Raw genomic sequence first — 23,811 nt, 5'->3', positions numbered from 1 at the left:
TAGCAACACATGTTCCAGTAAGATGAGATCCATAGCAGTTCCTTCTTATCAGAATGATGCAAATCCATTTCAGTCTTCCTTATATATATCCACCAACTCATCAGTAAAAACAGTGAGATTATGCAAATATCATGCGATTCTAGTGCCAATTGTCTGCGGGTGGCAGAATTTTGTACTTTTTCTGTAAATCAAAACCTCATGTTTCAGAGTGTACTTACACCAAGTTTGATTGAATTTTGTCCAATATTTTTTTTTGCTATAGGGCTCTGAACACCTCTTTAATTATGGCCACCCTGTATATGTATTAAAAAGTAGAGGTGATAAGGTACATCCTTGCCATACTCCTCTTGATATGTCTTCCCATTCTAATATTTGTTCTAATTTGGCTGCTGTTTTATTTCCTATATATATTTTTCGAATAGACTGCAAGATCTGCTTTGGTATCTTTAGATTGGTTTTGTCTATTAATTTTTATCAAAGGCTTTTTTCATAATCAATGAAGGCCATTTGTTTCTTTCTGAAATTCTCTTCTCTTTTTTGATTAGTAACTTTAAAATAAAAATAATCTTTGCAACATCGGCCTTTTCGGGATCCATTCTGTTCTAATAGTTTGTCCTTTTAAAAGAGAAACTAAACAGTATTGTATACTCCTGCATATATTTTATACCTTGCAGTTATTTTTGTTTTTTCAAAAGAGTTTGAGAGATTTTCCAGAAATTCAGACCATGTTAAAGAATTTCAAGAATCTTTCACCTGCATTTTTGCATAGTTCTATGTTTATATTGTCTTCTCCTGTTGTGTTCCTATTTTTCTTGTTATTATATTTTTTAGTTCTGATACTGTAATATTTTCTGTTAGATCATTCATTGTTATATAAAGTTTTATTTTTTTATCACCATCAAATAAGTTACCCATTTTTCTAACTCTACTGTTTGTATTTTTACCTTTTTTTGTTCTGTATTTTATAGGTTTTGGATTGTAACTTTAGATATATCCTTTTCTAGAAATTTTTTACAGAACAAAATTGTTCTATTGTACATTTCTGATATTGTTGCCTACTATGGAGATCTCATAATGAAGAAATTTGGTAACTCAGTTGACAGTTATTTTCCACTTCATTTATTTTTAGCCATTTTGATTTAAATTGAATTTTTTTTCAATACCATATAATGATCAGAGGTTAACTCAAAGCCTCAATATTCTTTTGCATATAGGTAGTATCTTATGATGTAATTGATTTAATTCCTTCGTAGACTGTTTGTCCCTAAAGATACCTTGCAATTATTTCCCAAATGTTAACTAATTCCAATCTATGACTTCATAGTGAAGAATTTATGGACACAACACACGTGTTACAATAATTACTTTACTCACCATTAAAGTAACATAGATGTTTCCAATCTATGACAAAACATAGCACTATTTATCTCACCCTTTGTTATAAAGCAAAAGCCTACCCTGCATGGGCAGATTATTTTTGAAATAAATAGTCAAATATTATCAAACATTTTATTTGTATAACTTGAAAGGCATTCTAATTCTTATAGAAATCAGAGATGCCCTTCAAAATTAATTTAACAAGACAATTTTCATTTGGTTCACTGCTAACTGTAATTCTCCCGATGCCCTCTGTAATACAAGATGTAAAGTCAGTATGCAGTTGTAATGGCATAAGCTTATTTTCACAATTCACAACATTAGCTTATTGTAGTTATATGCTTGAACATACATGATGAAGACTTTTTAATAGTGTTATTTAAAAAACATCATCTTGCAAAGACAAGCTGAAAACTGGACCACAAAAAGTTAATCTGGCTCTGTTGCTAGCGTTGGCCATTTTCTGTTGATTTCGCAAACATTATTACTTTTCTCTCCAAATGAATTATTTTTTACAGATAAGTTATATAAATTCACTTTTCATTATGGATAATAAATAAAAGAAAATATGAACTACACTCTTTAGTTGCATTCTGTAATGTATAAAAAAATATCCTGGGACTGCTCACTCTAGATTACTACAAGGTCTGCAAGTCCATTTCCATAAAAAAAATGCTGCGACTTAGACTTGGTCAGAAATCTCCTGAGAAACATATCCCGAACTGCTTTCCACAGAAGGATGACTTCTATCAAAATGACGTGAAATGTAAAGAATTTGTCAGTTACTGACGATGTTAAATAAAAATGAGTTATGGAAATCAAAGACTCCAGTAGTAGAGAGTTTTCTATAATCTAGAAGATCCATCTAGATATTGCAAAGAAGAGCTCATCCATTATATGAGATGTGTTAATAAAAATTGGAGGAGGCATTTATTTACATATTCCTCTCCAAAATTCAGATGCAGTGTACTTTGATAGAATAGATCAAGTTCTTCTTGTCATTAAGTAATTGATTAGCAGGTAGTGGAAGACATGTAGAATGTAACATGTTGAGGTAAAAAATAAAAAAATAAAAAAAAAGCTGGTGGCAAAATAGAGAGCCATGTCAAGCCCTACAAATTATTACATATAATTTGAACTTGGCTGTTCTAAATTCTATTAAAGATCTTCTGTATTCATATATATATTACACACAGACACCCTTTAGAAATCTATACTATAGGTGAATAAAATTTTGTTGCAACCAGTGGATTTAAATGGTATTTCTGGAGTCATGCCACTGAGCTTAAAATTTTTTCCTTACTAGAACCTTCTATGGAACCATAGGCACAAATAAATTTCGTCTGATTATAAAATTTGCCCAGATAACTATTTGAAATTTTATTTATATTTCTAAATGCTCATGTTTAGTGCTGAATACTATAGCTATGCTGTTCTTTCTCTGATCACTGCTGCCTGAACATTACATCTTGTTTAAGTAAAATCAGTTATACTGAGATGGTATTTTTGATTGATGCTATTTATGTTAATGCCATTTGCAGTTCTGTTTGGTATCAGTAGCCAATTTTTCACTGTTTACCCTAGTTCCCTGACAATAACAGCAGGGGGCCTTGTTTAATTGATTCACCAGCTATGATGCTGCCATGATATAGCATCATAGCCGGGAACATATGCCTGGTTCCAAACTGCAAGTCCATTCTCAGTTGTTCAGATCCAGGTGGATGCCTAATAATAAAGTACACTATGAGGGTAAAGACATTAGTTTAGAAGCACTGGTCAGTTTACTGCGTTTCTGTGGGCTATTTGAAGGCCCTCTCTGGGTTATGGAGCTTTAACCCTTGAACAGTCCCAATAGTAATATTTGAGTTTAAAACATTAAAAACTAGACATGTGGAAAATTAGTTATAGATTATATTCCACCTAAAATGTAATATAGTGATACAAAAGTTTTGCAATGGCTACACTACAGTCCACAAGTTATGATCATAAGGTTGAATCCCAGGTAACTGGAGCTTTCATTGTAGCAATATATATATATAAACTGAACGAGAGAATTATTAACTATTTGTTGAGTATTCCAAGAAAGATTTATGAAAGTATATTAAGTGAAGAATAAGAAAAAATAGTCAAAGGAAAAACTGAAGAAAACTGGATTTAGGCAAATGCCTTATATCAACCATATATTCTTTTGATCTCAAAAGAACATCTGCTAAAAGTCTTCAAGAGTATCTAGCCAAAGTAAATAATTGCTGTTACAGTTTTCTAACAAACAAGGCAAATTTAAAAAAATAATAACAAAGTAAGGCTGCGGTTTGATTGGGAACCAGTAATTCAATTATGTGGAACAAGAGAAAAATCAATGAAAAAAGCCAAGCTTACAAAAGTAAAAAAAAAATAACTCATGGATTGGTTTGTATTAGAAACAGTTAATCCAAGGTTTGAGATAACAGATGAGTGTTCTTTCCTAATTTCCCTCATATCCAAGGGAAATTAGGAGAGTAAACAGCTGGCATCAATAGCACAACCTTATTAAAAAATAAAGATATGAGAAAAGAACATGCATTACTAGTGCTGAAAGATATGTGGGCAGGACTAATCTAAGGTGGTAAACAGAACATGAAAGGCTTGTAAAACACGTCAATGGAGGACTGAGATACGTTGATAAAAGTTAAGTGGTACATCTAATTGTGTTCAGTTATTAGTGAAATGCCAATTAGCATCAACATCCCACAAATATTTGTGATGATAGCATTACCACAAATAATATCAATAATAAAGGGGCATTTACTTGTAAGTGAAAATGCACAACTACTGTATATTCTCAGAAATATAAAAATAAATTTAATTCATTATAATAACATTCATTCTTCAACAGATATTTTTTCGTTTTCTTTCTTTCTTGATTTCATACAGAAACTGATAAATGGCTGCAGTTACAAGCAAAATTTGTAAGACTTCATGTTGTGCATATATACTTTATTTTACAAGTATGATCCAATTTTAGTTATATATACACATTACAGTATTAATTTTTAAATAGAAAACATATACACATTAAATAAGCCATAGTCTTTAGGTATATGTATATACTTAGAAAACTCTACTTTAAATTTGAATGTGAATTGTATTGCATGAATCAAAGGAAGCTTGATAGATGGATTGTAGTAGAAATAGAATAGTTTTTTCCTGGTCATATAAAATAACACATTTGCTTATATAAATACCATCATCTTTCATAAGTCCATTTATGCTTTATAACACCTTCTGAGTTATGAAGATTTAAACAGATATGCTATACAACTAATGTACTTATGCTTTTCAAGAATAAGAAAGACATCACTTATGAATCTAAATACAAATCAACCATATAATCATAATAATAATTCTGCAATTCTAGATGACATGATTACCATGTACAATTTATTTCAGAATTGAGAATTGTTGATCATATGCATGGCTATTTGACAAATGTATTGTTTGACAATTTGTGTGTATTCTCTGATCAATTTGTTTTGCAAGGAAGAAGAAAACCCTTGCCAACCTGAATATAAGACTAATTGAGAAAGCTCTCAATAAATATTCCTCACATCCTAAACAAAATTTAAATTAAGATAATTCCAATCGTAATTATTATAATACATAATTATTCGAGCTGCACTATGAAGTGTTATTCTGCTAGAAATGAAACCTGCCACACTAGAGGACACGAGAATACTCTGAACAAGTGATGGTACTATCTAGGATAATGGAATAGTTAGCATTCATCTGACAAATGCATTGAAATTTTACTCGTGGTAAGCCACACTGTATTCCACACGATTAAAAAAAAAAACAGGGCAATTTGATCTGGATTGTTACGTTAAAGCAGTGTTTTCCAAATAGTATTCTGCAAAGTGTGATGTTTTCCAAATAGTGTTCTGCAAAGTGTGATTTTATTCATACTTAAGAGCCAAGAATTAACAGAAATGTTTTATTACTTTTTTTTGCATTAACTGCTTCTAGATATATAACATGACATTGTCTTTGAGTCACATTTTCAAGTGATGTCACATGATATATTCACCCACACCACCTGTATTCACAATGTGATATTGCACCAGTAATAGTCATTGTGCATCTGATACAAATGTTAGAATAGAAGTGGATGGGTGCTGCACAGGCTTTTGTAAATCTGTCATATTCTTAGTACATTACTTAAAATGTTATGTGCAAAATTTAAAGTAATAATATAAGAATCCCTCACAGATCATTGACTGAAAGGGCGTTTTACAGAAAAGTGTCGATAGTTCATTCTTTCCACTGGTATGGAAAATTGACAAGACAGATCGAAGTAAATAAATATGGAATGAGTTACTTGTGTTGTAATTGAAGATATCTCAAAAAAAAGGGGGGGGAGAGGAGCAAAGTAGTACCTACTCAAACACATTCAAATCATAAAAGTATACACATGAACCATCCAAATTAGCAACTTGAAAATATGATCAATTTAATATCAGATAGTCGATTAAATGAAAAAATTTAGCAGTGTCTTTAAATTTTGGAGCAACTTAAGAGATAAATATTCTGATTTATCTAAAAAAAGCAATTTGTGCTTTTATCGACCTTTTACTAGCACATACTCATGAAAGTGAATGTTCCTTGTGTGTGTGTGTGTGTGTGTGTGTGTGTGTGTGTATAAGGAAGGAAAAACGAAATACAGTCATTCCTTGACTTATGGCGGGGTTCTGTTCCAGACGGCAGGACGTAAGTTGATACATTAAATCAACAGAGTTATAGGGGGTTAGGGAATTCACTAATAAGTATACTCTCATTTTAATTTTTGAACCTTATAAAACTGTACTCTGTGTTACTGCCACTATAAAACAGGGGAATAATCACCCAAATCTTCCTCCACAATCATCTTCATTACCTTCCCTATGTGAAGGACCAGGCTGTGGCTCTTCTGGTATAACTTTTTTTTTTATGAAAATGTCCAATATGCTCTGCTTATTCCTCTTCTTTTCAGCAAGTACATCATGTACTTTCTTTTCTACTAATAAGTAGCATTCAACATTGGGGTTCATGTCTTCAGCATTTTGAGAACATTGCTAACTGCAGTGAATGTTTCTGCATGACCCTTCAATATGAATTGTTTAACTACCTCTTCCTGTTTTCCTTTTTTGGCACACGTTTCTCCAGTTCGACCAATTCTTCATTGGTCAACTCTTCAGGGCCACTTACTATGAGTTCAATTATGTCATCATTCACTTCAAGATTCAGGTTGTTTGCTAGATCCACTATTTCTTCACTCAATTTTACAAAGGTCTTCATTTTTTCAAAACTTCCAAAATTGTGCACAAACCTTTTTGTCTTTTTCCATATGCCACTCATACATTGAGAGGTCACTTCGTCCCAAGTCACAGCAATATCATGATAAATATTCAATGCTTTCCAGAATTGCATGAGAGTCTGATAATTTTCCTTCAATAGCAGAAATGGCTTGTGAAAACGTTCTCCATAGATAATAAGACTTAAACACTGAAAGAACTCTCTGATCCATCGGTTAGATCAATGAAGTAGTGTTTGGAGGGAGGAACATGACCTTGAACTTGGTGAAGATCACCAATATAACACAATGGCCTGGAGCATTATCTAGAATTAACAAAATTTTAAATTCTACCTTTTCTTTCACACAATAGCTTTCCATTCCACTTGCATAACAGTCGATTAAGGCATCCACGACTTCATATTGCCCCGATAATGAACTGGAAGCATATGCTTCCTAATGTTTTTGAAGGCTCATGGATTCTCATTGTGCCATTTCACAAATGGCTGGATATAAACTGAAACAAATAGTTTCAGTTTATATCCAGCCACTTTACCCACTCCCCCCTAACAGAATTGTAATGTGATCTTTAAGCGCTTTGAAACCAGGCATAGCTTTTAGTTTTTTGTGGATGAATGTCTGCTCAGGCATTTTTTTCCAAAACAGGAAGGTTTCATCCATATTAAAAATTTGCTGTGGCAAATAATTTTCCTCCGTAATAATTTTATCCAATTTCTCCACAAAATCTTTGGCAGCCTTCTTATTGGTACTTGTAGATTCACCATACATTTTCAAATTATGCAGCGCAAAATGCTGCTTGAATCTCATGAACCAACCGGAAGAAACATTGAATTTGTAGTCAACAATTGGGGACCCTGCTTTCTCCTTCAACATGTTGAAGATACTTAGTGCCTTAGCAGTTATGGTCATGCTAAGGGGTATGCGCTTTCGTTTCAGATACTAGTGCTAAAGGGTATGCCATTTTCGTTCAGGTCCTCTATCCATGATGCAAGTAGCTTTTTCCTATCAGCAATAGGACCTTGTCGTTGCACTATCGTCGATTTAATGGAAGCTGATCCTTTCACAGCTTCTACGATTTTATCCTTATTTTTTCAAAATGGTCATCACTGTAGAATGAGACCATCTGAAGTCATGTGCGATCACATTGACACTCTTACCAGCTTCATATTGCTTTATAACTTGCAACTTCCTTTCAAGATCAGTTGCTCATCTCTTTTTCTGCGATTCTTCACTAGGTTTTTTGATTGGGCATGTAGGGCCATGTCACACAAAATATCACGAATTATTTAACACTAAATACACAACCTATTTCTTCAACACAAAATCAACAGAGGAACTGTTAAAGATACGTGCCGAATGCAGAGGGAGGTTGCTGCTGAATACGCTGTTGCTACTGCGCATGATGCATTGTTGGTAAATGGGAATCTTTTTACTTTACATTATTTTCTGAATAAATTACACTATAATCTTTGATTTTTTTTAAAATTTTGTTTTTATTTTAAATGTAAAAAAATTCTATGGGGGGGGGATCTGGAAAGTTCCAATAACCACCTAAACAAAAATGATATTCAAGCAACTGATATAACCACAGTAAAAAAATTTTTTTTTTCTTTTCTAGCATATAGAATGGAGCACCATACAAACCTAAATACTTTAATCATTCAATGTAAGATAACATGCATTACTCACCTTGTACAGGCTGGATTACTTAAATATCTACTATCATTTATACTACTTTTAGTATCATGTTTCACATGAAAAACATAACAGGATATATACTTTACAAAATACTTAAAATTTAATTTATATTTTGTAAAAAAAAACATTTCAATGATCATGTGCTTACATGATGGGTAATTTAAACCACATTTAAAAAAAAAACATCTACACATTTTTAAATGTGTAGATGTTGAGCAATTTCATACAAACTACTTAAAATACATAGTTTTATATCGCTGCGTGGATAAAGCAGGACTGAATGTATACAACTCAACATAGTGTAACTTAATTCTCCTTGATCCAGCAAATGGACAAGAGGACTAGTACAATGCTGAAGAGGGGGGGGGGGTGCTCCCAACAGTTTTTAATATAACCAAAAAAAAAAAGCAAACATCTATAATTTGGACTTTGAGATGCATCTCTCAAATATTAAAAAAAATTGTGTTCCCTGATCTCACAATATAAGTTATGTAGAGACTGAGTTACAGTATCTTATTAATTTTTATTTGTGATAATACCACAGACAAAAAAAAAATTCCAATGAAGATTTTTTATGGATTTGGGGGACCATAAAAAATTAGCTCTGGTATTTGTCCACCTTGTACACCTGTTCCATTAGTACTATCAGAAGAACACTGAAACTGGAATGTTACGCATCCAATTGTTACTTCGCTCATTCCTTCCTGTCCAAAATAACTCAGTTCAGCTCCATCTAAGATAGCTGAAGCAGTATAAAATGTCTCTGCTTCAATTTGAATTGGATGCTCAAAGTAAACATGAAAAGTATTACTAGAACCATCAGAAAAGAATTCAGTACTGTGTTCAGCTAAAATTTTACCCATGCGTTTCAGTTCAATCTTTACTGTGTAATTAGCTGCTCCATTACTTGATCCATAGAGACCAAAACCTGCTATAAATATTCTCTTGTCTACACAGAATTGAATACTATCACATCTTCCTCTGTATCGCCACTGATTACTTCTGTGGGCCGATGACTGGAATCTATGACACAACTGGGTCTTTAGTCCAATTCGAGGCTTGGTAGGGAATGCAAGTGGTGGTTTCTTAACTGCAGTAAAATGCAAGAAAATGTCTCTTGTTTCATGTAGCGTGAGAATTCCAGATTGAGCGGGTCCATTTGCAAATTCTTCTAGAGTCATAGCAGGTATTCTAAGAAGATATAAAGCTTTTCCTAACACTCTTCTTTTATTCTCTGTTGTTGGTTCAAGATCACGTCTAATGCACTCAACAGTAGCCCAATTTAAAGTGGCTTGAAATAAAATAATTTCTTTTGTGTTAATTGTTTCTCGTGTTAGAATTGACTCTAAAGTACTGTAATCAATATCAACAAATCCATCAGAAGCAAGGGCTAAATCAGCCTGGGCATCAATGACTTCCCAGCATCGCTGCATCAAATCTGGTTCTTCAAAGAGCTGGCTTTGACTCAGCAGCACACATGCATTTCTTGCAGAAAGACCTGTTTCCAAATAGGAAACACAGGCACGAGCCAAATGGGGAACTAGATATTTCTTTGCTGCATAAAGCGTAGCTAGTACATTGTCTGCTTCAAGTTTTATATCATCAGAATAAAGATATCTGAAAAGAAAATAAACCAATTATATTACAATTCAAATGATATATAAAATAAAAATAATATTTTGTATGTGTGTCTGGAAATGTGCATTAAATTTCTGAAAGATTTAGACAGATGACTGTCACAAAAATGGAGTTGCATATATTTTTAAGATGCTACAAGCCTACCTTTGACTATAAATATGCCATCTAAAGCCCCCATTACTATATCCCTTGTGCATAACATATTTCAATAAGAATATTGTGCTGCTCCTCCTATATAACATTTTAAATGTCAGGAAACACAGCCTTCACAGAATTTCTCATCGGCCTACCCATCTCAGACCCACAGTTCAGTTGAGTTAATATCAGGTAGTCTGATCTGGTCACATCCCATCAACACTATGTACTTTGATTTTCTGACAGGAAATGTGCCATGGACTTTTTTTTTAAGACTATTCATCATAAAATGTATCAAAAAGCAATTCTGTGATCACTGGTGGAGATCCTTTCCTTCTGCAGCACTTATATATTGGTATGACACTTGTATCCATAATCATATGGCTAGTGAGCTACAACTTGTCTGACGTATATGATAGTTCGCTTATGAAAAATAAAACTGACATGGAATTGCTTTGTTATTGAATGAGGAGAACCAACCAGTTCAAAATGGCTGTCAGGCCAGTGAAATCTTTATCAAATGCACTAATAAAGGGCAAATATATGAACAACAGTGCAGTTCTTGTATCTTTTAAGTAGTGCAGGCTAAGGCAATTCTGATGTCAAGGACTGTATTCTTATAAACTCTCTGGTCAACATTTCAAAACTTCTGAAGTTTCTACATACATCTGGCTTTGAAATAATGTTGAATCTTTGTTATTCATAATTTCTTTATCATTTACATCACCAAACATTTGTGAAGCTGAGTATCTCCAACTGGCAGTTAGAGGTACTAAGGCTATGGGGCCAGTGTATTATGGCTGTTAATTGTATGTTCTTTGGTCATTTTGTGTGTGTGGGGGGGGGGGTTAAAAAACCTGTGTTCATATCAGATTGCTTTTCAGTTGAAGGTGAGTTAGCCAAAATTTACTGAATGCACAGAATCCAACGATTTATTTACACTTGCTGAGGTGTTTTAAGCTACTTTTTAAAATGGAATTAATATATTTAATTAATATTTAAAATAAAATTAAATTAAATTTCTGGCTTGGCTAATTGAGTGGAGAGTTGTCTCTAATCCCCAATTCACAGACTGTGTATTCAAATCGCACTGTGGCACAGCCATTTAAGTATCTTTACGTGATAGATTTTCATTGATTGATGTGAGACCACTACCATATTTATTCAGAGGCATGGATGAAGTAGCCATGCCAGAAATCTGGGAATCCAAATGTGAAGAGTAGCTCACTGGACCACGATAAGAAACAGAATCTTCTGATGAGGTTGGGACCCATTAGTGAGTTGAATCACCAAAGATGAAGTACTGTGAAAAAGTGCCATATCTGGCCTCTGTAGTAGAATTTCCAGATTATCTAATCCTTAGCCCACCTGCAATATGACTTTACCACTCAACACATGATTTATGATACAACATGACAGTACTTGGAACAACAGCCAATCTACTAGAACTTATCATTATACAAGAACTTCCACAGAGTCTGAAGACTTGATGTAAGAGGCCCACACTAATAGTTATTCACAGATTCAAGGACAAAGCACTCACGAAAACATTACTGGCAATCTGTATTAACTATTTCTTCCTCCTCAATTTTTTCCCCATCAGCAAACAACTCATTCTACTCCTCAAATCAAATCTTTCCTATATCAAATTAAATAGCAAGACTGCAGATACAGTAATCGCTTGCCTTCTCGTACATAACTCTTCCGCATAACTTACTACTACTTGGTGTCTATCCATGTCAACAACTTCATATATCTCTATTTGCTGCTGCTGCTGCTTATATAGTTGTGTGGTCCATTTCCTATGCAAAGTTCAGAAGTATCATATAGCCATTCCTTTATCTAACTCGACTGTTGAGTAAATTACCAAGACAAGGCCTACTTCTCCCCATAGAGTATTATATTCCTAGCCACACATTGCTTCTGCTCTTGCTCCATGGTATGAAGGAAAATGATCTATATTATATATGGGTGTCTCCATGGAGTCAGAAGATTCATTGCAGGAGACTAGATTGACACACTAGCCATTATCTACATAATATCTATCATACCTCTCCTTAAACTCATTCACAAATGTAACACTCATAACCACCTCTGGCAACACATTTAACCCATTTACCAAGCAAATTATGTAGATCGTTATGACAAAATGTGGGCAATGAATTTTTCAAGTTCTTATTTCATGTATAATTTTGACAACTAATGCAGCAGATTTTAATTTTTTTTTTTTTTTTAAATTTCATTAAAAAAAATACTTAGTTTAATTCAGTGATTCTTTCTGATATGCAGCTGGTGTATATTTTCATAAGTTTTGTTTGGTGTTTATATGTTTCAACTGTTGTATGCAAGATGTCCTCAATGAATATGAGTGCACCTGAAGGGATCTAATTTTGAATAATTCCTTAATGCTGTACCCAGGTGATGGAAAAAATCTAAACTAGATTTTTTCCAACATGAAAAGGATTGCTCCTTTAGGTTTTCTAATTCCTTACTTATCTAACAGATAGATGGAGAGAATGGGAGGATGAGAAATGGTTCTACCAAAAATAATGAAATGCTTTCTCTGCCCACAAAAGACTAAATTTTGATAACTAGCAGCAAACAAAACTGAGGACAAGGAGGGAGGGAAATGCCTTCAGGACTAGAAGATATTCGTGTATTAATATATAAACTTTTGTATGTGTGAATTTGTAAGCTGGTGAATAAAATATGCTGTTCTAAAGAATAGAGATAAAAGAAATGAAAGAAGGGAGGGAAAAAAAAAAAACCTGGCGACTTCAAATGGTCCTCAGCAAAGTAGAAAAAGAATGACCTCTTCACGTGAGGAGTTTCCTGAAGGCACTATAAGAAAGACGACATCAGAATCCAGATCACTGACTAGCTACAGTATTCCCCTGAACAGAAGCATGGATTGTTTATTTGTGCACTACATCTCCCCCCCCCCCCCCCTTCTGAACATAACACAGTTCATTTTATAAAGTGATTATGATGAGAGCTCTGCTAAAATCATGAACCATTCTACTTGCTAATCAAGCTTTCTGAATTAACATATAGCTACTGCAAAACTTGAAATCTGGTGGCAAGACTACCACCACATTTCAGAGTGCTGTAAAAGGAATCAGAGATGATAAAGTTGACATGAAAACTGGAGAAAAAGATATCCTTAAAGTATGGAGTAATTACTTCAACAAATTGCTAAATTAAACAATCAGTGACAGCACAGTGGTAAAAAAACACTGACCAGTCATGCGATCAGGAATACGTATCCATACTTGAAGTATGAATACGTCATACTTCAAGAAAAAGGCTTTTGATGGCTTTTTCTATAAAAGCCATCAAAAGCCTGAAATGTAGAAAAGCAGCTGGAGTAGATGATATCCAACCAGAAATGCTCAAGTATAAAGGTATAAGTCTTACAGTGGCTGCACTGCATAGTTCAGAAGGCCTCGACAGAGAGATGAATTCCAGATAATACATGGAGCAGAACTCTCATAGTACCCATATATAAAAAAGGGAATAAAACTGAATGTGAGAATTACAGAGATATTTCTCTACTGAGTGTTCCTGGTAAGATATATGCAAGTATTATATTTACGGCTATTTGCCTGCTTCGGTTTAGGAGTGCCCCAGAATCCCCCTCCCTCCAAAAAATCAGTTGCTGTTTTCAACCCCCTTTCACCCTTTCCCACCTCATAAATATATAAAAAATGCTCTGCCCATCCCTTATAATATATATATATATATGTTATTCAAAAAAAAAAACCCAGGTTTTTGCATTTGTTATTTCAATTCTCCCACTTGCCCCCACCCACACACACACACAGTAGTTTGGACAACGCAAAAGAAGAAGAGCCACAACACCCAGAAAAAGGTATGTGCAAATTTCTTGTCCTCTATGCAACATATATTTATTAATAAATATACATCTACAATGCCCTAAGAATCTGTGAGAAAAGAGCCAATGGCATTTAAACTGGGGCACTCCTAAACAGAAGCAGGCAAATAGCCGTAAATATAATAGTTTGTTAAGAGGAGTAACATGGGATTTTTAGGGAACCGCAGCCTTTTGGCTGCGAGTCCAAATCCTGCTGTGAGCATGGATGTTTGCGACTGTTTGTGAAAATACTAGTGGTGGTGGGTGGTAGATGGCGTTGGTGTAGATGATAATGGTAGTTGCAGTTTGTGGCCTTGAGTGGTGGAGACAAAGAAGTAGGTGCCCTCCCTCAATAAGTCTTGGTACTCCCTGGAGGTGTCAGGTAATATTTTTTCTGCATGTGTAAGTCAAAGTATCTATAAGTGTGTCTAGTAGGTATGTTCCCTTAAAACAAATGATATATGAATCACGTTTGGGGTAATGTGGTGAGCAGATGCACTGCTGAGAAAGAAGGACAGCATGTGCAGAGATGGTAGACATTCTAACAATCTCGTTAAACCTTCCCCAATGAATTTTAATTAAGCGTCCTAGTTTAATCATAATAATCTTTACAAAGGAATATATCAAAATAAGAAATAGATACAATGACCTAGGAGGGAGAGAATTATTATATTAATTATTAAGTGATATTGTACTTGTTAGTGTTGCACTAACAAGTATAATGTCATTGTAATTTTTTTTTCTCTAATAAAACAATTTCATTTTATCTAAATAGCAATACTTCCTGATAAGATTGCATATAAATATTGAATAACTTCTGCTAATGTTTGGATTTATAAATAAATCCATTTATGCATTTCAAACTACATAAAACCAATTTTTTTTTAAACAAAGCTTACATCTTTGCATATTTACAATGAAGTTTTCATACCTCAGTAGCGTCAAGAATGCAGCAGGTTCAACATCTGGAATCTGAATCTCACGTTTGTCCTCAGCCAAACCTCCATAAAACATTGCATAGAAAACTGAACTGCCTGTAGCTAAAACATATTTATGGGCTGGAATTCTTAAAGAACAGCCAGGAGGTCCAACCACAAAGTTGATATCGCTCATTAGTTCGTTATTAAACATAGCAGCATTTCTTTCACAGATGGTAACTTTACTTGCTTGCCAGTTGGGGTCAGCTGTTTGATTTCCTCCTACAGTTATGCTATTACTAGAACTGTTACTGTTATTGCTTGTAACATGTGTAGGGCTTGGCAAGCCATTCAGACTTTTATATGGTGGTGATGGGCACAAAGCAGCACAAAGAGGAGGGGATGGAAGGTGCTGTTGGATAACATTAGTGGGGGAAGGTGGCAAAGCTCCATTCCCTGGGGGAATTAAAACTGCAGTTAAAAACATATAAGAATGAATTTTACTTATCAAAAAATGCTTAAAATGATTCTATTTTCTTCACATATTTGTTAATGCAGGAAAAAAAATACCATAATATAAATTGGCAATTTGATTATTTATTCCATTTGACCATTCCAGTTTTCATTCCCTAAACATAGCTAATTTAAGATCATTCAGTAATAGTTTTGAAAGCATTATATGACATACAATGTAAAATTACACTTAAGATATATTCTTGTTTTAACTGAACATGAGCACTTGAAGTAATATTACTACAGGCTACATGTATATGGAGGTAGATGACTCTTAAATTGCTCTAGTATCCCATAATGTACAGCACACTTCCTTCAGATGTGTATATTGCCTTGCATTATGGAAAGGGTCACTATATAGGGATACACAGGAAAAGGGATCTCATCAACAGGAGATAGGCTTGTGGTGATATTGAGAGCTAAATCAATGATATGTCATGTTTCCATACACTAACAAGAAAACAGTATATTACCATATTAAAACACTTTGAATGAGATAGTGTAGCAATTTTTTCCACTTGGTTACAAAGTAAATTACATTTAACAATAAATTATATTCTTGCCTTTATTCTTTTCTCAAGCATGTGAACATTACGATAAGCTAAGATACAGTAAGCAAAATGATATATGATATGTTTTGTATTAATTGAAAATGCACTGCATCTCTTGAAGATACGATGCATCCATTAGTTAATAATCTTTTACTATATCTTTCAACATCTCTTGAAGATGCTGAAAGATTACTAGTTTAATTTGATATTATCCCTGACACACTGGCAACTGTCGAGTATTTGTTCATTTCATAGTTTGTTTAGATGAGATGAGCATGGAATAGTTAATAGTTTCAATGTCATTCTCTTCCAAAGATGTAATGACCACATTTTCATTATCACAATGTATCAAACAACTATTTCACTTGTATTGTATTAGCATAACCAGAAAGGTTGCACGGCCAGAGACAACTGTGCAACTCTTCACAAGTTATTTGGCTAGGTATTAAGACTAAAGCAGCACATACAGTAGAAACAGTCCCATGTTGTTAGGCATCCCCATGCAATGTATAAAAGATAAACATGGACAGTTTTATATAAAACACATGGGATATTGTGAGAAAAGCATGTAGTCCATTGAATACCTGCAAATTGTAACACTTGGAAAATATTAAAAGAGGCTGAATTATCAAAAACACACAGAGGATGAAAGGTGAAGATATGTAAGTTTGGTAAGTCTGAATTTTATTTATTTTTTCTATGTCTGAAGATTACAACTGCAAATTCAGATGAATCAGCTTGTGGCAATTTGTATAACTGATGATTTTGAGTAGAACATGGGTACACATTAAAATTTTCGAATCACGCACAAAGGAGTCACGTGGTAGCACTCAACGGGATAAAAGGCAAGACTGCGCTAAGCAACTCCTTTCACGAAGGAATAAATTTGAAAACTTGGATGTCTTCTAATATCTCAAAGACATCACTAGATAATTTCACATGGGGAAGAATTATTGGAAAATTTGAAAGAGGCCACTAATATTGCCAGAGAATTTGGAATTTTACATACTGTTATATCCAAGCTCTGGGCAGCATTCAAACCAATGGAATGTGTTCCAGGCATTTGCTAACATGTCGCCCTTGCTCTATCACAGAGCATGAAGACGGATTTTTAGTTATAACAGCAAAATATAATTGACACTAGGTCAGCTTGCAAGTTGGCTCCATTCAAGCACAGGTACGTAGATATCTCAACAAACTGTGGCAAGACATCTGTAGCAAGTAAGCCTATATGCCCAAAGGCCTGTAGTCTGTATCCCTTTATCCACAGCTCATTGTACAGCATATTTTCAGTGGCGTTGTATCCCTAAAAATGGACCAAGACACCAATGGACTAATATACTCTCTTTACAGATGAGAGTCGATTTAGTCTTTCCTTCGATTCTAGGTGACACATGATCTGGAATGAAAGTGGTACTGCTTACCATTGCGATAATGTTTATGAAATTATGAAAGGGATAGGTATAGTGGTGCAAGGGTCATGGTGTGGGGAGGCATTATGCTTAATGGCTGCACCAAGCTACAAGTACTGGAAAAAGGGACTATGACTGGTGAACAATATTGCAATGGAGTTTGTGAACACCATGTTTAATTGTATTATATTAGGTGAAGAAATCATTTTTATGTATGACAATGCCACCCCACTTCGTAAATGAAGAATGGAGATACTTCTGGAGACCAAGGATATTAACATGTTAACTGCCGCAATACTAATTTTTTTCCCATCTTCACAGGCCACTGGGAATAATAAGTTAACCTGTGAAACATATGTATCACATAGCTCTAGCAGAAAGTGTATGTGTGAGGAAAGTCAAAGTGTTAATCAAATTAAGTGGCCAGCATGCTTCCCAGATTTCAAACATTCAGGATGCAATGCTGCTCAAAATTCCCCTCCAGAAAATAAACAAGGCCTTATATTTTCTCTGAAGGATGAGCGGGCCAGTTTGCCTCAAGAACTTATGACTCACTGTGCTCAGCATGGTACGATACGTCCAACCCGAACCGCATCGCATTTCGGGGTGGACATATTCCATACTGAAATGTGTCTCTGCATAGTTTACTGTAAGCACTATACATGAACTACATCTTTAGGAAATTTTTAACTTTTGCTAAAAACGAATGCAATATAATTTGTACAAAATTTATAACACATTTTTTGTATAATATAATTTATTAGTATACTGGCAATAAATTTATGTCCAAATAAGTCTCATCAGTGGGAGCCAGACCCAGAGGTGGTGATACTAAGGTGGAAGTAATGGAGAAGTCATATTTACCTATACAAGTTGGCAAAAGGTGTCTCACCTTATTATTAAATTACTCTGGATTTAGAGAAAGATGTTGGAAGTTTTTTCCACTTGGTTAGACTATAATAAATCAAGAGTAATTTAATAATAAGGTGAGACACCTTTTGGCAACTCATATAGGTAAATATGACTTCTCCATTACTTCCACTTTGGTATCACCACCTCTGGGTCTGGCTCCCACTGACAAGACCTCAATAAAGGTTAAACCGGTCTGGGTAGTGGCCCTTCCCTTAATGCATAGCATTATACATGTCCACAAGGAGATGTGCTTTGCATTATGGGAGATACTAAGACAAGTGATGAGAGCTTAGTCCACCTTTACAATGAGTTGCCTTAGTCCTGAAGATACTTCAGGTGCAAGTGTAATCCTTTACACTTGGATAAAGGATTAAACTAAATTTATTATAGTTCATTGTTGATTTTTATGTTTTCAGTTTGGTTCCAATATAAGTATGATATCAGTCTTATGTCATTCCTCTCTATTCTTTTCTAAGATTCTAGTAATAAAATTCTTGATTCTCTTAACCCATTTTAATAATATCAGTCAATTTTTTAATCAATGAGGTGTTTTTAGACAATTAAGGATAAGGTATAAAAGTAAGACTATAAATTCATATTTAATATATTTTAATATTCCTATATAGGATTGTTTACCTTTAAGTAATATTGGTACCGGGTTATTAAATAACTCTCCTTTTGCCTAATTACAAGCAGGATACACACATGCACATCTCTCTCATATATAATTGAAATGTTGTGTTTAGAGAATAACAATCTGCCATCTATTTTGTTGACACCCTAGACTGATAAAATAAAAATTCCCTATATGGGATTCATTAACAATTCATATATCTGACCCACTCTCAAAAATTGGTTGCAAGACCTACAGCACGTCAGTGCCATATGTGGGCAAAAGCTAAGAAGAAAGGAGGAATCTGTTGACATATTTTCTAAACAGTTGAAAGACAATAAGGAGAGGATGATCCAAAAAACAGAGGTCTTGTTCTTACAGTTTTGGAGGAAAGCAAGAGAATGATAGTGGCCAGGCACATTGTCCATGAAAATACTTGTAGAACAGGCATAAGGCAGAAACTGCATATCTATGAGAGAAGGAATGGAGGGATCTATGAGAAGAATCATCAGTTAAATGGATTGCACTCTTTTGGATAACAGCAAGCAATCATAGAGATGATTTATACAGTTAATATATATACAAGTGAGAAGTAGTGCCTTGAATGGAAAAACTTTTTCTTCCAAGCCACTCCATATACCTGAGTTTTTTGGCAGCTGCAAAAACAATGGCTGAGATGTGCCAAGGAAGGCTGAAGGTATATTTTAGTCCAAGAAGAGAAACTGTTTCATGTTTGGATATCTTAGTATTATTGAAAGTTAGGGGATCTAACATCTGTTAAATGAGGAATGCAGTGTACTGTCATTAACAAAGGAATAGGATTTGAAGTCAGTGAAAGTACAGAACCCTGGAGTATTTATATTCCTGTATTCATGGGAAAATCTGAGTAGAGAGAACCATCCATCATGACTTGAAATGAGTGACAAGAGAGAAAGCTAGTGATCCAGCTGCAAAAGGCACAGCATAGGATAGTAGTTTGCTGAGTCAAACCCAATCAAATACTCGAGAAATGATGAGAGCAAATAGAGAACAGAAAACTATTCCTCACTCAATTGTTCATCACACACACCTATCAAACTTCCAAAAGTAATATTCTAGGCTCAATAAAGTATAAATTGGGAAGAATGCTTATAAAGTATGCTATATAAAGTAGTCCCGCATGAAAAAGCTAATTGCCAGAAAAGTTTAGTATGAATGTTAGTACATGTTTTTCAATTGGCATGACACAAGATAAACTTAACTTTAAGAGCCACTATATATATATATATTTATATATCATTAAAAATTACAAAAAATATGATATACTTCTCAGAAGGCAAACTCTCATCTCACAGAGGCTTATCCTTTTTTTTTTTTAATGCTGGCAATTCAACATTATCATTGAAGATTATCAGAATAACTGCTCATAATAATATTTGTAGAACGCTATAAAAAAAACAGTGGAAGACTGTCCTTTAAGTGAGCAAAACAGCTGAAGCTCCAAGCATGATATTGAGTATTCCACAGATTAATCAACAAAACAAGAAACAAAATAATTTCATAGTATAAATGAATACAATTTAATCTGTACAGAAAAAATTTTGTTTGATGGTAAGGAATATGAAGACCACTGCAGAATCAAAAGTATCAAGGAATATTCATCATCAATTTCTTGATATGTATCCTCAAAGGAGTGCACAGGCTACTATGATAGTACTAAATTATTAAGTTAACATTATTATTAATCTTCTACCAACAATTTTCTTCCAAATTAATGTATGTACTCCTTGTCTGCACTCCAATACTGTCATATCTAATATTTCAGTCTTCTAGGACACTTCTGTTTGAATCAATCTGCCTAGACCTGGATCTTCTTCTAGGTCTTTTTCCTGCTGTTTTGCCATTCTATTTAAGTGACCATACCTTAGATTAGCACTGCTGACACATTCTTGAATGCTCACAATGTCAAGTTCCCTATTATCTCCATTTTTAATATGATTCTGACATTGATGCCATCTGTTCACTTCCTTAATTTTTCCCAGTATTCTTATATCTATGGTCTCTAGTCTTTGAACAAGTGCATTATTTCTAACCCAAATCTCAATTCCATAACTTGAAAGCTAGTTTAGTGTTTTGGCTAATTTATCTCTTATTCTACATACATTTATTCAACTGGCTTCCCACTATACCAGCTTTGCTTATTCCAGTGTTGCTGTTTCCATATGTAATTAGCAATCTTCGCTGAAAATTGTGCCTAAATAGTTGAAATATTTTACTTGTTCAATAGGTTCTCCATTGAGAATGCAACTGAAGTTTCCTATTGGTAAAAGTAAGACTAAAGTGTCTTGCAACAGTCTAAGTTTTCTATGTTCCTACCTATTTTCATAGTTTGGTGTTTTTATTGCCGCTTTTCTTGGCAAATTTGCAATAGCTGTTATTTAACTTACTTGGAGAATCCTGAAGACTTGCACTGGATGTATTTAGGAATACATCATTTGTATAAAGCAAAGAGTTAAGTTTGATCTCTCTCTCTGATTCTAATATCAGGTTTAATGCTGCTTTCTTTCATATGATCCATATAGATAATGAATAAGAGTGGAGAGTACACCCCTATCTTACACCTAATTTTACATCAAACCATCTTATATTTCCTTCAATTCTGACTTACAACTTGAATACAGATTATGTATTGCTCTATATAATGTTCCATTTACCTCATAACTAGTTTTGAAAAACTTTTCTGTAGGCACCTTGTCATATGCCTTTTCCATTCTTACAAAACTCGAGCACAAATCCATGCTATATTCCCTTGATTTCTCATTTGTTATAAAGAAATATTTAAAAATGCAATAACTTGGTAAGAAAATTCTCACCTTATTATTTTAAAGTCATTTTTAAATCATTAGATAGTAATAAAAGCACTGTCATTCAAGTTTGCATTAGCAAAAATATTAAAGTGCATTAATAATATCTGAGTACATTAAAATATAGTCTAGTATTACCTCCTCCCTTTGAGTTAATTTTTTTTAACAAATTATAAATGTGATCGTTAAATATGGTTCTATTATGTCACATTATACTCAAAACTGTCAGCATTAAAATTTGAACATGAATTTAAAAAACAAAAGAATTTTTTGGACAGTTACAGAAGAACCCCACAGAACTTTACAATTAGTTTAGGAAAACCAGTATGGTATAAAGTGTTTTCCAAGTTATCTACAGATAAGCTTAACTTTCTATACTATATTCCATCTTGTATTTATTAGTATGTATATCAAAATAAGCAACAATAAGATAAAACTAAAAATCCTTACCTATCTAGTTTACCTATATTTCAACTTTAAACATGATAATCAACATGTTATAAACGCAAGTTATAACTAGAACTTATTCATTTAGAATATTTTCTCATGGTTAAGTAAACAGTCGAACAAGAGTGATAGATATTAATATATTGGACAATTATTATACTTCGCTCCCAAAACAGAATTCCGTGGTTACTACAATACTAATTGAAATGAATGCGCTCTACCAGTAACTTTTACTGGTATGTTTTTCCCTGTCATTTAAAAGTTACGAAAACTTATAACTTAAGCGACAAATACATTATTCTTTTAATGATACCAAGAAGAACATAACATGAACTAAGCAGTTGCTTGCTATAGGCTGTCATAGCGTATGCATATAGAAAATCGCATCAAACTTCAGTTAATTATAGTTGCCTGTTATGAATCCTACCCCCATCCCAACCTTGTCTGTATACGGATGCGATTGGTCATATATTAGCCATTACTGAAAATATATCTCATTTCTAAAAGAGAAGAGACAAACTACAAACGGATTTTGAAAATCCACATTTACCTTTTAAACATTGGGTTAATCAAAATTTATTTTTGATAAACTCCAATGGATTTGAATAGGAATATTTCTGGAAAGGCTTACCTAATATCAATGTTTTATTTGCAGCTATATGCATTTCATCTCGACGTTTATTCGTTTTCGCGGACATTATATCTCTGCGTGTTGTATACCAAACAATGTTTTATCTTTTTTTAAAAAAAAAAAACAAAAAAAAACTATACAATTTTACATCTGAAGAAATCAAGATAAAATTTCAAATACATAAAATTCAGGTTATCATAAGTTAAACATCGCGTTTACTATCTTTATATGTCATAATTTAGAAAGAAAGTTTAGCCTCTCAAAAATTGCATTTAAAGATTCAAGATGACATAAAATAGCTCCATTCCTAAGAAATCTTAACTTAGACGCATTATTTTGACCCGCTTTTCTTTTCGCCTTTTATTTTATTTTACTTTTGTTTTTATACTCTTTACAAACAGCAGCGCCGTCTGGTGTACAATTTTCTCAGTGTTGACAAACTGGAAACTATTACCATCGTAATAGGTTATCTACGTTGTTTTCTCTCCATAAAGCTAGTTACGGACATAGTGTCGTAACTAGCTTTTCGTGGGCCTTGTGCAAGATTTTATTTTTGCCCCTCTTTTTTGAAAAATAAAAAAAAACAAATACGATAGAAATAGATCGGTTAATTTTTAAATTTAAACCAAAACGTTACGGAATCGGCCCCCACAGAGGCAAATTTTAAAATTTGAAAATGAAAATATAATTCTGATTATTTTTTGATACCCTATTTCAGACCCGCTTAGTACTGTGCTTGTGCACCCGCCTAGTAATGGCACTGCCAGGACACTTTTAGTGTTCCATATTAATGCAATTTGATGATGCCAAACTAAATTATCAGTAATTTTTTTTCAATACTGTTGCAAATGCACTTAAGAAATAACAGTAATTTTAAAAGAAGCGAATTGTTATTATTATTGAATACATTAACCAGCTCCTTAT

The 23,811-nt window shown here is 33.7% G+C and overlaps 2 protein-coding genes across 4 annotated transcripts in view; one reads left to right on the top strand and one right to left on the bottom strand.

The window, feature by feature from the left end:
- The window catches only part of Brf (Brf RNA polymerase III subunit), a 375,147-nt gene that overhangs the window by 145,874 nt on the left and 205,462 nt on the right, over positions 1 to 23,811 (top strand). The gene's annotated exons all lie outside the window — the stretch shown is intronic.
- lute (BTB/POZ domain containing protein 3 lute) lies at positions 1,353 to 23,235 on the bottom strand. Of its 2 annotated transcripts, none has more exons than XM_090406722.1 (3): positions 22,888 to 23,235; positions 14,980 to 15,436; positions 1,353 to 10,018 (listed from the first exon to the last, which is right to left on the bottom strand). In XM_090406722.1, the coding sequence occupies exons 1-3, from the start codon at positions 22,952 to 22,954 to the stop codon at positions 8,974 to 8,976; spliced, it is 1,569 nt and encodes a 522-aa protein (XP_090262848.1). In that variant the 5' UTR covers positions 22,955 to 23,235; the 3' UTR covers positions 1,353 to 8,973. The 2 variants fall into 2 exon arrangements, with proteins under 2 accessions (XP_090262848.1, XP_090262849.1); XM_090406723.1 differs by having other exon boundaries at positions 14,980 to 15,421.

Source organism: Typopeltis vanoorti, chromosome 17 (assembly GCF_054136105.1).
Source record: "Typopeltis vanoorti isolate ZY-2024b chromosome 17, IOZ_Tvanoo_1.0, whole genome shotgun sequence".
NCBI lineage: Eukaryota > Metazoa > Arthropoda > Arachnida > Uropygi > Thelyphonidae > Typopeltis > Typopeltis vanoorti.
Note: the sequence above shows the minus strand (reverse complement) of the source record. Positions and strands in the feature narration are given on the sequence as shown.